At 38.3% G+C, this 17,227-nt stretch overlaps 1 protein-coding gene across 3 annotated transcripts in view; it reads left to right on the forward strand.

The window, feature by feature from the left end:
* The window catches only part of LOC130846168 (ADAMTS-like protein 1), a 47,693-nt gene extending 31,319 nt beyond the window's left edge, over positions 1–16,374 (forward strand). The window contains exons 1-3 of one of the 3 annotated variants that reach the window (XR_009051524.1): positions 3,466–3,631; positions 6,461–6,587; positions 15,757–16,374. Coding sequence is in view for 1 of the 3 variants with exons in the window: in XM_057724225.1 (XP_057580208.1) it covers positions 6,461–6,587; positions 15,757–15,785 (156 nt within the window). In the remaining 2 variants the exon portion in view is untranslated. Of the gene's footprint in view, positions 1–3,465; positions 3,632–6,460; positions 6,588–15,756 lie in introns of those variants that run through there. The other 2 variants (XR_009051523.1, XM_057724225.1) reach the window with 2 other exon arrangements.
* The last annotated feature ends 853 nt before the right edge of the window (positions 16,375–17,227 follow it).

The raw sequence follows: 17,227 nt of genomic DNA on the forward strand, positions 1-17,227 counted from the left end.
TGGGTCTTTATGAGATTGTGAACACACATATTCCTACAGTATTCTTGGCTTTTACCAGTCCTATCATATAATGAGTAAACAATATATTTTTTGAATTTTTCATCCAAAGTATTCCCTAGCTAGAACTTTACTTAGGAAAATATGATTTCCTAAGAGATCTTTAAGCCTGATAGTTTTAACCGAACAGCATAAAGTGCAGTTTGTCTCTCTGGATATATTTTCATAGGTTTCCCTTTAGTATTCCCTTCCTTAAAAAAAAGAACTTTTATTGGGTGTTTTATTGCATAAAGTATACATGTTTATTGTATAACACTGGGAAGTATACATGAGCAAAAAGAAGAAAATAGGAAAGTGTTGTAATTCCATTACCATTAGAAAATAAAGATGATCCAAAAATAAGAATGGGCTTGCAATCCCATTACATGAGAGAAGCTGATGGGGACATGTGAGGCTCTGCCTGGTGTGTCCAGCAGGATTAGTGTGTTCCCTGGAAAGTATGTGCCCCAGCACTCCTAACAGAGGTAGCAATTGCTTCTGTCTCAGCATCCTCTTGCCCTGGGTCCTTGTGTCTGTTGCTCTCAGTGACTGAGGGCTGATTCTGCCAGACCATTCAGCCTCTCTCACCTGCTACTCACTCTCTTGAGGGCCTGATCCACGGTCATCTTCCCTGAGCTTAAACTTTACAAGCCCTTAGTATGCGTTTGTGTGAGGAAATTAACAAATGTGTTCTGGCCTGTGAACGGCAGTCAAGAACGCGTATTCCTCATGGAATAACTTAGATAAAATCAAATACTTCTGAAAAACAGAAGTGTGGCTCTGTTTGTAATATAGAGAGGAAAAAAAGTGAAATGACTTCACTGAGATATCGAAAGAATGTTGTGGTCCAGTGAATCACAGCAGCAGATGTATTCGATCCAAGAGGCGAGATGCTAGCTGTGAGTGATGATAGGTCGGCTGCTGCATTTGACTGGATTCCTGGTCCACAAGGGCAGGGGAGGAGCATCCATGAGCAAAAGGCAGGCTTTGTCTGGGCCAGACAGGAAGGGGTGCTGCCCGGGCTCCCCCACACCTGGAACACATGGTTCTGGAAGCTACAGTTGTTCACCTATAAAATGGGGATTGGTAATATCCACCTCCAGGGTTTATTGAGAAGGTGAGAAAGAAGGTAGGGAAAGTATTGGCAAGGGTGCTCACTGTGTGCATACATGGTGGCTGCTCTGTGCAGGGCCCGATGCTTCCGCTCCTTCTCCAGGCCCACTTCGGAGTCTGGCCCAGAAGACGGTCACTGAGTGACGTGATGTTAGTTGACTCAGACTTGGGGAAAAAACCTATACAGAGGGTTCAGATAACAATTTACCTTATAAGATATTAATAACATGGAATTTAAATAATTACTTTGAACACATCTTATGGGGATGTCTGAAAAGAAGGAATTGGGAATAGGGGTACCCACCTTACAAAACATAGAAGTTGCCTCTGCAGGGTGACCATCAGGTCAAGCATGGAGCTGATATCAGTCAACCGTATTTTACTGTCTAGATTTTAGAGCTGGGGCTGCCAAAGTGGGGCTGCTGAATACAATACGTCTTCTCTCAGAAGACTCACCACCACCACGCAGCCCAGGAGTATAGACCCCCACCCCGTCGTCCCTGATCCAGTTCCTCCTAATGCTGGTTCCTTCCCTCCCCACCACTCTTTCTGTGTCCCAACTCTTGATGATGGTGATCGGTTTTTACTTCATATTTTTGTTGTAACATTAAACTGTGTTCACAGGTCGCAAGTCTGATTAGTTGGCTGCTTACTTGGCATTAGGGTCCGCTTACTATTTTAAAAAAGCAGAATTGTGCACGTGGAATTCTGTAAGATTAGGGAGCTGTGTCCAGCATGTCTATCAGGGACTTGGGTGGAGCATGGAAGCTGCGAAGCTGAGCAGAGTGGCTTATAGCTGGGGTAACCGGATCAGGGTCCACACAGCAGGCTGGTATTCTGGGCCAGAACCAACAAGAGGAAATTCAGTAGTGATTCATGTTAAGTCTTGCCTAAGTAAAAATGGGAGAGAGCTGGCTCTCCTGTCATTGTTTGGAAAAAGATTTTATTTTGAAGAACAATAGCTTACACTTATGGAGACATTTACTTATTACATTTACTGTGATGCTGTGTGATTCATTCTATAGACGGTATTTTATTTAAATCCTATTGGGGTAAAATTATCATCTCTATAAAAAACCTTTTAGAAAGGTTAAGGAACTTATCTACAGTCACACAACTTTAAAAAAAATTTTTTTATTGAAGTATAGATCATTAACAGTGTTGTGCCATTCTCTGCTATACAGCAAAATGACTCAAATTATACATATATATACATTTTTTATATTCTTTTCCATTATGGTTTATCACAGGATGTTGAATATAATTCCCTGTGCTATACATTAGGACTTTGTTGTTTATCCATTCTCAATGTAATAGTTTGCATTTACCAACTCCAAACTCCCAGTTCATCCCTTCCCCAGCCTCCTCCCCCTTGGCAACCAGAAGTCTGTTCTCTGTGTCTATGAGTCTGTTTCTGTTTTGTAGATAGGTTCATTTGTGCCATATTGTAATTACCATATGATCCAGCAATCCCATTAAGTATAACCTGGGAATATACCTGGACAAAACTGTGATTCAAAAAGATACATGAACCCCGGTGTTCATAGCAGCACTCTTCACAATAGCCAAAACATGAAAACACCCTAAATGTCCATCAACAGATGACTGGATAAAGAAGATGTGGTACCTATATAGTGGAATACTACTCAGCAGTAAAAAAAAGAACGAAATAATGCCATTTGTAGCAACATGGATGTAACCAGAGTCTCACAACTTTTATGTGATACTTCCTCCATAATGAGATCCAATAAATGGTGATACTGAAAAAGGAAGGAAGGAAGGAAGGGAGAAGAGGGGAGGGAAGAAGGAGAGGTAGAAACTTAGATTTCATGAAAAGAAACCTGGATAATAGAGGTACTATGTGGTCTGTATTATTCTCAGATACAGTGTTATATTCTGGATGCTACATTTCAAAATAAAAATTGTGCAGAGAGCAGAGTGGGCAGAGAGAGGAAATATTTGTGAGAGAGCTGGGACAATTGAAGGTACCAAATTATTTGAGAAAGCTTGAGAAGGGGTCTCCTGTAGAAGAGGATGGGCACTCCTCATCCACTGCTCTAGAGGATGTAAGTTCCAGGGAAGCAAGTTCTGTGTCGCTGTAAGCAAGAATACACAAATATTGGGGTGGCCAAAAAGCTCTTTGGGGTTTTTCATAAGATGCTACAGAAAACTCGAACGATCTATTTTGCCAACTCAATCCAAATGTTCAGAAATGACCCTGGGGGCACAGTGTTCAGCTCCAGTGGAGGTTTTATGTTTTTCTTTTCTCTGAATGTCTGTGTTATCATCTTGCTGTTGGCATCAAAGGGAAGAGATGAGAACTGGGTGGACATTGGGGATGTTACTGCTGCTCTTTGGAAAACGAGGAGTGATGAGACGAGCAGGAGGACTGGCTGATAGGATACAGAAGTGGGGCTTCAGAGCAGAATCCGACCATCTTCATGGGCAAGGAGAGGAGAAAATCTTGAGGATCCCTCGTGAGGTGTCATTTTCTCCCTGTTATTTTAGGGGAAAAATATCTTACTGATTCAGCCAGAGAAAGTAAATGCCTGCGTGTATAACTTGCCTATTTTAGTTATTTTAGAATCAAGATTCTTTTTTTTCCTTTTTTTTTTTTTTTGTAAGTAAAGGTGGAGAAGTTATGGAAAGAAACCTGACTCTAACTATAAACTGAACAGATGGGATAGTGGGGAAAAAAAACAAATCAAAACAGTATTGCAAAGAACTCTCAACTTTCATTTTAAAATATAGATGATGATGTTTTTCAACTTTTCACATCAGTATATCATCCTATCAGTATATCGAGTGACAAAATGAAAAATCAATTTCAGCTGTGTCTATTTTAACCATTTACCTAAATGCTTTGGACTCACCTACCTAAAAGCCCAGATGAATGTATTAAACTGCTTATTGTATTTTTTTATGAATTAGAACTTTATTTTATATTAAGTTATAGACAGGACACAGTTCTGTTTGGTGACGTTTACATGGAAAATGGAACTGAACAGTGGTCTAATTAGAACAGTAAACAGTATGGGTTTAATTAGCCCTTATTCCCAATGACAGACTTGATCAGCTGCCAGGTATTTATTCTTTCCTTACACTTGACTGTTGCTGAAATATTGCCTCTAGTAGAGCTGCTTACTGTGCTATAAATAGGTAGCTTGGTAAGAAGCCAGGAAACCTACTGACCGGTGAGACGTGGGTGAAAATTATTGGAAGACCTCCTCCTTGCTTCCACCGTTATTTCTTCATTTCGCATTTGAAGGTCCTTCTATAGATCCCTCTCTTAATTTAATTTTTTTTTTTTGGTTGGTTGGGGTAGCTTGGCCTAAGGGTGTAAGAAAGTCTATGCAATATCGAGCTGAGTCCCACGCTTCAGTTTATTAGTGTGTCAGGGTTTCCTTCATAAACTTTCCTGGTCTCCAACTTAGAACTCACCTCTATTCAGTCCTGTCTGACGTGAGCTTTTCTATATGTCAGCAGGATGTGGTTTTGTTTGTTTGCGTGCTTGTTTTCAATGAAAATATTAAAGTCTTGGGTTTAAAAAAAACTTTACAAAATGCAGAGAAACAAAAACAGAAGTTTAAATTGCCCAACACCCGGAAGTAGCCACTGCTCATATTTTAATTAACTTCTTACTCCTTTCCCTAGGCAGGTACACATTTACCTGTATTAAATATGATATAGGCTTACATTGTTCTCTAATGATTGCTTTTTACACTCAAAATATTTTTTAAAAGAAATTTCAAAATCCATAAAAATTTACATAAATCTCACATCCATTATAGCATCACCTGGCTTCATCAAATTGAATGTTTTGCCATATTTGCTTCAGATCTTTTATGGGAGGGCTGGGAGGAGAATAAAACGTTCCGTTAGCAATCCTTTCGTGTCTTTCCCCCAGTTCACTCCTAGACCCGCTCCCTCCGTCCTTTGAGGCAATTTGGTGGGTTTTCTTCCAGCCCATATACTTGTACTTTTACTACTGCATTTTTGTGTGGATATTCATGTACTTATTCCTTTATCTATTGGTAAAGAGATTAAAAATACTATGTGTTTTTATTTTAATGTAATTAAAATTATCAGTCTTTTCCTTTAGGGTTTCTACCTTTGTTGACATATCTAGGACAGTCTTTGCTATATCATCTGTATAACTTTTAACCTATAACTTTTTTTTAGTATTTTATGGTTTCAGCATATAAAATATTAATTTCTGGGATATATCTGAATTCATTTGGTGTCTTTTGTGGAGAAGTTATCTATTATTTTAAACCATTCGTCACACTGACTTGTGGTTCTATATTATGTCCTTATACTTGGGTCTGTTTCTAGACTCTTCTTTTTTTAAACGTAATAGATCTGAATGCTTAGTACTATGACAATTCTATACTGTTTTGATTGAGGCAATGTCCCTCTAATTCCTCTTCTTTTACTGTTTTCTCTTGGCTCTTGCAGACATTTAATCCACCAGATGAACTTTAGAATCATTTTCTTAGAGTCCAAAAAAAGTCCCCTTTGAGATTTTGATTGGCGTTGTTATAAATTTATAGATTAATTTGCAGAGAATTAACATTTTACCGTATTGAGTTCAGCTATTTAGGACTATGGTATCTTCTCCATTTATTCGAGTCTACTTTAGGCCTCTTCATAAAGTTTTGTAGTTTTATTTAAGTAATGCACATCATTTCTTTGCATATCTATATCTATCTGCATATTTAAAAATTGTTAACTCCACCTGTTCCCTTTTCTCTAGAGTATCTTGCTCTAAGTCAATGCTGGCAAGTTTAGAAGAGAAATTAAACCAAACTGTATTCATAATGGAGTTTTCCCTATTTTCTTGGATCCTGAAGCTTTATCTATTTTGTTTACTTGGGATGGAGCCTCTCTCAGGAGATCCCATAAATCCTCATGCAAAAAGGTTTCCTTGGAATAAGCACCAGTCTGTATGACAGAGAGTGGTGAGAATTTCTTAAGATACAAGCAGGGACCCTGCTATGTAAGTTATAAAACAAAATAATAATAATAAATATTATTTATATTTAGCCAATGTATTTAAATTTTGAAATGATAAAATTTCAAATTTAAAACTGAGCTTGGAAACCATCTGGATAAAACCCTCGTAATGTGGAAAGGTACTCATGTGGTACTAGTTTCCGTGTGTGTTGATGTAGCCATTGCAAAGCAAAGCATTTTTAGGCAACTTTCATCTTTGTGAACAGCTTAGAAAAAGACTCTGGAGAAACTGGGAAAGCTTTTGGGATATTTCTAGCATTCTGTCTATAATTTGTTGGGTCTTTTCACTTTCCAGACCTCAAGAAACGCTCATTCAGATGAAGACAAAGATAACACCTGGGATGCTTGGGGCGACTGGTGTGACTGCCCCGGACTTGCGGGGGAGGAGCATCCTAGTCTCTGCAGAGATGTTTGGCTGGCAGGTAAGTGGTGGCTTTACCTGTTCTTCTCTCTGGGGTGTCAGGGCCTTCGGATGGGTGGAGTTGGGTAGACAACTTGGCTTCTTGGTTTCGGAAGGTACCACCATGGTGGTGTAACATCTGCTATGTCTGAATATTAGTCAACCTCTAGTATTGATAGATATTTAAATCGTAATGGCCGCCTTGTCATGACTGGCAATACCCCTCCACATGAGACTCGCAGCTCACAGCAGCAGGAGCGCCACACATTTGGGGCTTTAAGGGAGGCAAGGCTGGCTTGTGAAGTCATCGGCCCAAAGTTGTTGAGACTTTGAGTAAGAGGTCAAGTTTTCTGTGTTCCACCCTTGAGCTGTTCCAGTTTTAATCCTTTTCTATTCACTTTCTTTGAGCAACCCATTGATTAAGAAGGTAATGCAAGTTCTGTGCTCCCATCTTAGAAATGTTTATGTTAAGTAACATTTGTTAAAATGTAAGATCAGCTTCTTAAAAATTAAACATACGTTGTAACAAGCCCGCAGTTATCGTTGCTCTTGAGACAATTTGAGATGATTTCCGTCCCAGCCACGGATTTGTACCTGAGCTCTCAGGTAAGACAGAGCTCCAGATGGATGGAACCAGATGTGCTGGTTCTGGACAAAAGAAGACTCCAAGATCTTGGCAGTCAATTTCAGTTTGGGATGTTGTCAGGTGAAAGAGGGAATGGACGTTCCCTGAAAGTGTAAGGCATAGAGCAGAAATGCTCTGGATTCCATCAAGGTCGCTGTCTTACGGCATATCAAAGAGTAACCACGTACATTCTCATTTCCTTGAGACAGCACAGAGCAGGCAGAGAGGAGGTAGCAGACACGGCCTTTGAGAAGGAGGACTCTGAGTCCACTGCAGGACGGGATGGGAAGGCTGCTGGAGGTAGTGTTGGTGTCATTGTCTTAGGGCGAATTCTGACTCAGAGCTTTGAGCCCTAAGTAAATGGCTGCAAAAGTGAGTCCAGGGATTAGTCTTGCAATGACAAAGTGGTATAGCTGCTTCCCCCATGCTGTGACCTTGGGGAAGAAGTAAAGGCCCTCTAAGTGTATCACACTATGTGGATATTGTGTTGTATTGGGATGTGTTTACCCCGGTGAGGCTTGTAATAGGAGGGCTGTACTCCTGTGGGCAAGGGTCAGGGAGGGTCTTCTTATGTGGGGAACAAGTTCTTTCCCACCACAGGTCAGTCACTTGAGGGAGAGGTTGCCAGCATGGAGACTGGCACAGGGAAGGTGAGATGTTGGCAGCTCAATCCAAATCTGCAGGATCTGAGTAATTTGCAGTGAATGGTAGGGTTCAGATGGGGAAAGAGTGGGGTTTCTGTGTGTTTGTCTTTTCTTTGTAAAAGTGGTATGTACCTCCCCAATTGCCAACAACTAAACATAAAAGCCAAACCCCTCCTGTAAGAGCATTTTATGATTCCTTGACATTCATCCCCCATGCCCTGACCTCGAAATATAAACTGCATATCCTGTGATAAACGGAAAGGCAATTGTTAGGAATAATAGAAGGGATGAGGCTACTTCACCTCAGCCTTCTGAGCTCAGTCAAGTTTCTATTTGAATCACTGGCATAGATGGTCCTAATTCAGCATCAGGGATCAGTTAAACACCAAAACTTCCATAAATTCTACTTATGCACTGGCAAAAGACATAAAGGCAAAATTAAATAAAAATGAAAATTAAAATGGTGTGTACTTGTATTTGTTAAAAACAGTTAGAGAAATTATCAATATTAAGGACCATGAATGGCCAATTTCACCTTTTGTCATACAACCAAAATGCTTCCATGGTTTGTTATTTTACTAATTTAAAACATTACTTCAATTTTGCTTAGAATATGATTTTGCCAAGTGATCTATCTCAATGTGTGTGTACATTTGTGTCTCCTCTCTCTCAACTGTGGTCAGCTGCTACTGGAAAGGCTTCGGGGTAGGAAGGGCAAGTGCTCAGCCTCTTCTACCTTCTCTGCACTTATTCAGAAAAGGAGATTTGGGCAAGAGGAGAGGAGGAGGAGGAGGAGAGTTCTGCCTTCACTTTGGTGAGCGGGTGTTGATGCTCTCTGGTTTAGTAGGTGTTTAAAGCTAGCTTCATCTATTGTGAGCACTTTGATGTATTTCTCTGAGATACTATCTCCTCCTTCCCCCTAATCCCTTTGGATCCCTTGCCTGCAGTTCGCTTGAGATGTGGTATATGCAGTCCTCTGACCTGGTGATACTGCTCTTTCCTAATTTTGGACAACTAGGCATACTCCCAGCTTCTCCCTATTTATGTCTACTCAACTCTTCAGAGGCTGTCTTGGTGCATTCATCCCTTAGACAACCCCATGCTGGCTCTCTTGCATGTGGCCCACATCTGGTTCCCTGAAAACCATCCTGTGCACTTTGCCAAACAAAGTCGCCAGTTATAGGAGCCAATGCAGCAACATCTGCTCTGCTTACACAGACCACTTCAGCTGAGTTCTCAGCCCTTAAATTTCTCAGGTGTGAATTAGACCCCAACGACCTGCAAGAGGCACGTATCAAACTCTTCAGCTGGTGTCCCTCAAATGTCTTCCTCGCGACTGGGTGTTAGCAGATTGAAGCCCTCGTCGCTTCTCGTTCTGTTGGAGCAGAGTGAGGGGTAGGATCATAGCATAGATTTCTCAAAGAAATTTTCAGAAATCCTTATAGTATCTAAATCTCCAGCTCCAAGGTGCTTTTTATACGTTGGTGTGGCGGAGGAGTTTAACAGTTGTGAATTAAGGTAACACAGAGGCTGCCGTCATGGTTCTTATAATCTAGGGGGACAAACAACAAAGTGTGTAATCAAATTGTATGTAATTAAAATTTGTGTCAAGGGGGTAGATAATGCCCATCCAGGGAAGTCCTCTGTGCCGAGGGTCTCTTAATGAGATCCGACTGCTGAGAGGAAGTTAGTTATGTGAAGGGTGGAGGGTTTTGGGACATAGAAACCAGATAGTGGGGCCAGCATATGTGAAGGTGCTGGAGCAGGAAATGAAAAGAGGCTTCTATGCCTGCAAAACAACAGGCAAGGTAGCCAGCAGAATGGGCCAATGTTGAAGAAGAAGGTAGATTTGTAGGCCGTGGTAAAGAATCTGATTCTTAGATTTTGGAATTCAAATACTAGTAAGTTGTCCCAAAAAAAGCATATTTGGAACTGATATAGGTTGTCAGTTTTTTGTCAAATAAAGAGAAAAGTAAAAGCAAACAAACAAAAAACTCAACTATGGTCTCCCCTCATAGACTTTTCAGGAAAGAATTACAGTTAGAATCGTTTCATTCTAACAGTAAAAAATAGGACATGATCTTAGCTTGAAAGACCTGCCTTTAAGTTGAATTCATGTAGCTTTATAAAAATCACCTTTTTGCCCTTATTTGTCTCGCTTCACTTTGGACCCTACTTCGGATGTAATAAAAACTGTCACAGATGTTAACAACCTAATGATGCGTCGTTGGGAACCAGAAATTGGGAAGGAAAGCATAATAAGGGACTTAGAACTGGAGGCTGCAAGATCCCTGAAGGAAGCGATATGTAGAAAAATGACTTTATCTGAACCATATTTTTTCATCCTAGCAGTCACCAGTTTTTAAGCAGTAAGAGGCAGAGAAGCCAAGCAGAAAGAGGCTGCTAAGAGGCTGAGAAACTAAGCAGATTTATTGGCAGTTTCATAGTCCTAGGATGTAAAAATTATAGTTCAAAGCCCTGGTAAACACCTCAGGTGATCAATTTGTATCCCTGATGGACTATACCCTAGGAGAAATGGAAAAACCAATCCTAAACAGACTAGATATTACAAAGACTGAAACCTAGTCTTGAATTAGCTCAACCCTAATCTGAGTAATACAATTTGTTGTTATTCCAACTGCCTCCAAGAAGCTTAAAAAAAAACCCACCCTGGAGGAAGATGATACCAACCAGAGATTATGCAAGTTTTTATAGCTCGTGCCAATAATTCAATAAAATGTTACTAATCTTACCATGACACAAGAGCAAGAGACAATAGAAACAAGTACTAGAGTTATTGGACCTGTGTGTTAAAAAAGAAAACAAAAACCCTGTAATAAATATTTATAAGAATAGACGACAGAATAGAGAATTTCACCAGAGAAGTGGAATCCATAAAATTGAATCATATGGGAATTTGAGAATAGAAGCAAGTGATAACTGAAATTAGGAACTAAACAGATGCCCATAATAGCAGATTAGATACAGCCGAAGAGAGTATAGATTTGTAGAAATATCCAGGCTAAATTATGGCGGGGCGGGGGGTGGGAATACAGCACATAGAATAAGGGATGTATGGAACAAGATGAAAAGGTCTAAACCGTGTATAATTGGAGTCTGAAAAGGAAAAGAGAGGGAGAATAGGGTTTCATAGAGGCACTATCTGAAGAGATAGTAAACCAGGAATTTCCCCAGATTCCCAAAAGTTATTGCCATAAAGATATCAAGCCACAAATTCCAGAAACTCTACACACCCCAAACAGAATAAATATGCATAAACACATTATGGTAAAATCTTGAAGCCAGAGAGAAAAGACACATTAGCTTCAAAGGAGCAAAGATAATGTTGACTGCTAACTTCTCATTAGAAGATAATGAAATTACCTAACATCTTGAAAGCAAATAACTATTACAATAGAATCCTCTATGTAGCAAAAATATCCTTTGAGTGTGAAGGTGAAATAAAGACGTTTTGAGACAAACAACAGCTGAGATAATTCTTTACTATGCGGCTTGTGCTAAAAGAAGTACTAAAGGGAGTTACCCACTTAGAAGGAAAATGATCCTAGAGGATCATTATTAAAGAAATAAGAGCAATTTAAAAAAAAAATCTACAAATCTGTTTGTATGCATACTTATCTGTATGTACATATATACATATGTGTGTGTGTGTGTTTTATCTCCAAATATTAGGGATCTAGATTACAGTTAGAGTTTTATCAAGTGCCTTGCTAATTCAGTTCTCACTATCCATGGGAAAAATGCCTTTCTCCTGCTTGGATAAGCATCATTGCTTTAGGGGCTTCCCTGGTGGTGCAGTGATTAAGAATCCGCCTGCCAATGCAGGGGACACGGGTTTGAGCTCTGGGCCAGGAAGATCCCATGTGCCACAGAGCAACTAAGTCCATGGGCCATAACTATCGAGCCCATGTGTCACAACTACTGAAGCCTGCGCACCTAGAGCCTGTGCTCTGCAACAAGAGAAGCCACCACAATGAGAAGCCTGCGCACCACAATGAAGAGTAGCCCCCACTCTCCTCATCTACAGAAAGCCCACACAGAGCAATGAAGACCCAACGCAGCCAATCAATAAAAAATAAAATAAATAAATTTATATAAAAAAAGAATCATTGCTTTAGATTTATTACAGCTTTATATCAGTATGGAGGATGAATAGAAGCTGCAGTTGAAGGCATTCATGGGAAGGAACACTGCCTTTCTGCTAATGAATTTCTTTTCTATGATTTTTGTGGATTTCCTTTATTTGGAGATAGTCCTTGCAGTACCTATAGTTCCCTTAACCCTTCCGAGTACCCCAGCCCATTACAGGTACTGAGAGTTTCACAGGGACCCCAACCCAAGAGATCTTATGTGTCTCTACATTTTTGTCTTATACTAACCACGCCCATGGCACTGATTGCCAGGAGTTCTGGCTACATCATCTGTCACTTTGATTTAGTGAGTATGATGGGTCTCCTGTGGATCTGTTCCACTTACTTCAAAGGCAGGCTTCTCTTTTTTTTGTACAGTGAATAATACATTTGTGTACCATCCTTTAATTCAGTCTTGTTCACATCTATATTGAAGTTTCTGGCTTGTGTATAGCCTCTATGAATTTCCAGCTATGACCTATTAATATACTTTGTTGGTCATTTCACTAGGCATTTATAAGGGGGAAAGTGTTCACTATATGTGCTTGGATTACCATCTCTATTTGAAATCTTTCATTCTTTCGTTTCTTTTACATATTTTTTCTTTCTTTTTTTTTTTTGCTGAAATTTCACCTCTGGTAATTTGGAAATTATATATATGTATCCTGTTTTTATATTGCTGATGATTAAAGTTAAGATGTTTGAACACTATACTTTAATAATTGGTTTATAACTGTCAATGCCAATAATAAAATGCTAGTTTCTTTTGATTTCTATTTGTAAGCTGATGCGTATTATATGCTTTTCTTCTCCGTTCCCACTAGTTGGGGTTTTGTTATTATAATTTGCAATCTTATACTCATTTCTTGGCATCATTTATCCCGTTTATATCTTTTCCTTCATAATCATGTTTCAAACCATCGTTGAAACTTAACTGTGTTTGTGTGCATACATTGTTTCAGTGTTCATTGTCGGTATTTTCAGTTCTTCATTCTGAATCACCACTTTGTTGGCAGGGATATGTTTTGAGCTGTGCTTCCGGAATTTTAATGCACATGTGAACCACCTAGGGATCTTATTAAAATATAAACTTTGATTCAGTAGGTCTGGAGTGGGGCCCAAGAGCTTTCATTTCTAACGAATTCCCAGGTGATGTCAATGCTGCTTGTCCATGGACCACACTTCCAGCAGCAAGACTTTATAGCCATCTTAATTTCAGGAAAAAGTTGTGGACCTTATACTTTTTGAGACCTTATATATCTGAAAATGTCTTTGTCTTGACTTCACATGTAAATAGTGAATGGCTTATTTGGGTATAAAATTCCTCACACAGATTTTCCCTTTCCAGACTCAGAAGTTCTTTTTCCATAGAGTTTGGTATACAGTATTGGTCATAGACCTCTCAGGCTGGCTTGATTTTTTTGTCTTCTTTGATAGATAACCTATTTATTCTACCTGGATGCCTACAGAAGGCTTTATTTTTCCATCAGAAGTTTTATAGAGTTGTGTCTAGCTATCAGTCTCTTTTCATTTATGTTTCCTTGACACATGGTAGCCACTTCTGTGGTACAGATTTAGATCCTTCTTTATTGTAGAAAAACTTTTCTTCTGTTATATTATTTACTTTTCGTTCTTGTGTCTTTGTTCTGTCCTCTTCTTCATGAACGCTAGTTATTTCTATTTGTCTTCTACTTTTACTCTTATCACTTTTATCTGGTTGTTTTTTTTCCTGTATATCTGAGAGTGATTTTCAAGATCCTTGCCACTTGAATTTTTTCCTGATTTATTTTCTAATGGCGTTTCAAAATGCCAGTATGGTGTATTTGTTACCTTATATTCTTTCCTTCATTTTAAACCTGGCCCTTCTTTGTACATCTGTTGTCTTAATCATCTGCATCTTATCATGTATACTATTGTGTCTTTTTTTTTTTTTTAATGTGATATCTGGCTAATTCTTACTTCTTCAAGGGCATCCTCATTTAGGAAAACTACTTCTTGGTCTAATTTTCATGATCCTCTTTTGTGCTTGTTATTGGCAAGATAGGACTCCTTTTAGGGAAGGGACACTAATTTCACCACTCTAAGGTCTAACATCTAACATATGATTAGGACCCAAACATTGTTAAATGAATGAGTAAATAAGTGAGTGTGTGCTCACCTATCACTTCACATCTTTTGTCAATGCTTCTCGTTCTGCCTAAAGCATCCTTTTTCTCCTTTTGGTTGTTAACATATTGTTGACCTTGGAAACTCCTTTGAATCTCCATTTCTTCCTTAAAGCATTTGTTGGCAATTCCTACCATTTACTAGGTTAGGTACAGTTCTTCTATGTTTCTGTAGAACCTTGTGAATATACTTTTATCAGAGTGTTTATTTAATTGTGTTGTTTTTTATTTTTCTATTTCCACAATTGAAACAAAATTTTAGGTGGCATAGATGGTGTCTTTCCTCTCTTTATGTTGTGTCCAACATTACTGCTGACGTGCAGTGGAAATTTAGTATATTTTATTCCATAAATAGATAGATGAATGAGTTAATAAATCCCAGGACTAATTTAAAAAAGCCTGCTGAGTATAGCATGGGTCTGTGGGATAGGTAAAGATGGGTAATTTTGTGAAAAATATTGACAGCTATGTTGGAGAATATAGACTTTTGACAGAGATTTTTTTTGTTTTAATTTTTGTTTATTATTTTTAAAAAGATGTATAAGATATTAGACTTCCTATTTTCCTCTCTTTGCCCATTTGCCCTACTTTCTGGGAGATTTACCTAAACTTACTTTCTAATTCTCTAAGTATTTTATCTCTCTCTTTTCTTTTTTTTTCTCTTTCTCTATTTTTTTCTGGGATATTTTTTGTTCCTTCAGTTATTTTCTTTTTAAGCAGTCTGTCCCTGATTCTCAGATGCAGTATCTTCTCTTTTATCTCTGAGCATACAAATAGCTTTTTTGGGGGGGGGGGGGCGGGGGCTTTTCATCTCCCTGAGTAGTCTCAGTTCTTTCCAAATTACTGTTTTCATTTTGTTTTTCTCACTGTATTTCATCTTACAAACTTTTCTAAGATATCTGGTGATCCTTTTGTTGTTGTTGTTGTTGTTTTTCATATTTAAGGAAAAGAATTGTGAGCTTAATTTAAGGAGATGTGTCCAGTCTATCTCATTGCCTGATGATGTTTTTAGGTTTTTTTTTTTTTTTTTTTTTTTGGCTGCTCTGATTTCTCAGACAAGGATCTTCTGATTCCAATATTCTAGGAACCAAGTGGGCAGAAAGCTGGGCCCAAATGGATTTATAGGTTTATTTTACTCAAAATTTCAGGAAGGGTTTTTTTTTTTGCTTTTTGTTTTTTTTAGCTTAAACAAGATTACTCTAAAATTTATATGGAAAGACATAAGTTACAGAATACCTAAAACAATTCTGAAAAAAGAAATAGAGTAGGAGTCAGTCTACCTGATATCAAGACTTATATAGCTTCAGTAATCAAAACTGTGGTATTGGCACCTAAATCAATGGGAGAAAATATTTGCAAACTACATATCTGATAAAGGACTAGGATCTATATTAAGCACTTAAAAAAAATCAACAATTAAAAAAACCCAAAAAATCCAATTAGAAACTGAACAAAAGACCTGCACAGATATTTCCCCAAAGAGGATACACAGATGGCAATTAAGTACATGAAAATGTGCTTAATATCACTAGTGTTAGGGAAATGTAAATTAAAGCCACAGTCAGACATTATTACATACCTACCTATCTTTTTTTTTTTTTTTCAGCTGACAACATGAAATGCTGGCGAGAATGAAGAGAAACTGGATCACTCATACACTGGTGATGATAATGTAAAATAATATAGCCACAGGCAAAAATAAACATGCAGCTACCATACAATCCGGCAGTTGTACTCGTGGCCTTTTATCACAGAGAATGAAGACTTGTTTTCACATGAAAACCTGAATGTTTTTAGCAGTTTTCGTCATAATATCCCCCAAATGGAAACAACCCAGATGCCCTTTAGTGGGTGAATAGTTAAACAAACTATACAATATCCATACCATGGAATACTACACAGCAGTAACAGAAAGAAACCACTGATACATGCAATGACCTATCTCTGAGAATTATGCTGAGGTACAAAAAGCCATCCTCCAAAGGTTATATACCATATGATCCCATTTAAATAATAAATTTGAAATGGCAAAAAGTATAGCAATGGAGAACAGATCAGTAATTGCCTGGTATTAAGGAAGAGGTGGGGATGGTTGGAAAGAAGGTATGACTATATAAGGCAACCTGAGGGATCCTTGTGGTAATAGCAGTGTTTTTGTTTGTTTGTTTTGGGTTTTTTGGGGTTTTTTTTTATTTTTATTTTTTATTTTTTTGGGGGGTACACCAAGTTCAATCATCTGTTTTTATACACATATCCCCATATCCCCTCCCTCCCTCAACTCCGCCCCCCCCCCCCCCCCCGCCGTCCCAGTCCTCTAAGGCATCTTCCATCCTCGAGTTGGACTCACTTTGTTATACAACAACTTCCCACAATAGCAGTGTTTTATATTCTGACTGTATTAATTTAAATATCTTGGTTGTGTTATTGTACCATAATTTTGCAAGATGATCATTAGGGGAAACAGGGTCATAGAATTTCTGTTCATTATCTTACAAATCAACGTGATTTACAATGATTTTAAAATAAAAGATTTAATTTATTAAAAAAAAAACTAGAAATGCCAGGTAAAATAGGACATGAATCTTTTTTAGGTAAAGTTGAATGGAGAGATATTGCATTTTCATGGATAGGAAGACTAAATATTGTCAAGATGTCAGTTTCTCCCAAGTGATTTTTAGATCCAGTGCAATCACAGTCAAAATCCCAGCATAATATTTTGTGGATAGCAACAAACTGATTCTAAAGTTTATGTGGAGAGACAGGAGAGCCAGCATAGGCCATACAATATTGAAGGAGAATAATCAGAGGACTCAAACTACTCAACTTCAAGACTTACTATAAAGGTACAGTAATCAAGACAGTGTATTATTGGTGAAAGAATAAACAAATAGATCAATGAAACAGAATAGAGAGCCCAGAAATAGACCTCCATAAATCTAGTGAACTGATCTTCGACAAAGGAGCTAAGGTAATACAATGGAGCAAAGACAGTCTCTTCAACAACTGATGCTGGAACAACTGACATACACGTGCAAAAAACTGAATCTCACACAGACATTACACTAATTCAAAATATA

The sequence above is a fragment of the Hippopotamus amphibius genome, chromosome 2 (assembly GCF_030028045.1).
Source record: "Hippopotamus amphibius kiboko isolate mHipAmp2 chromosome 2, mHipAmp2.hap2, whole genome shotgun sequence".
Classification (NCBI taxonomy): domain Eukaryota; kingdom Metazoa; phylum Chordata; class Mammalia; order Artiodactyla; family Hippopotamidae; genus Hippopotamus; species Hippopotamus amphibius.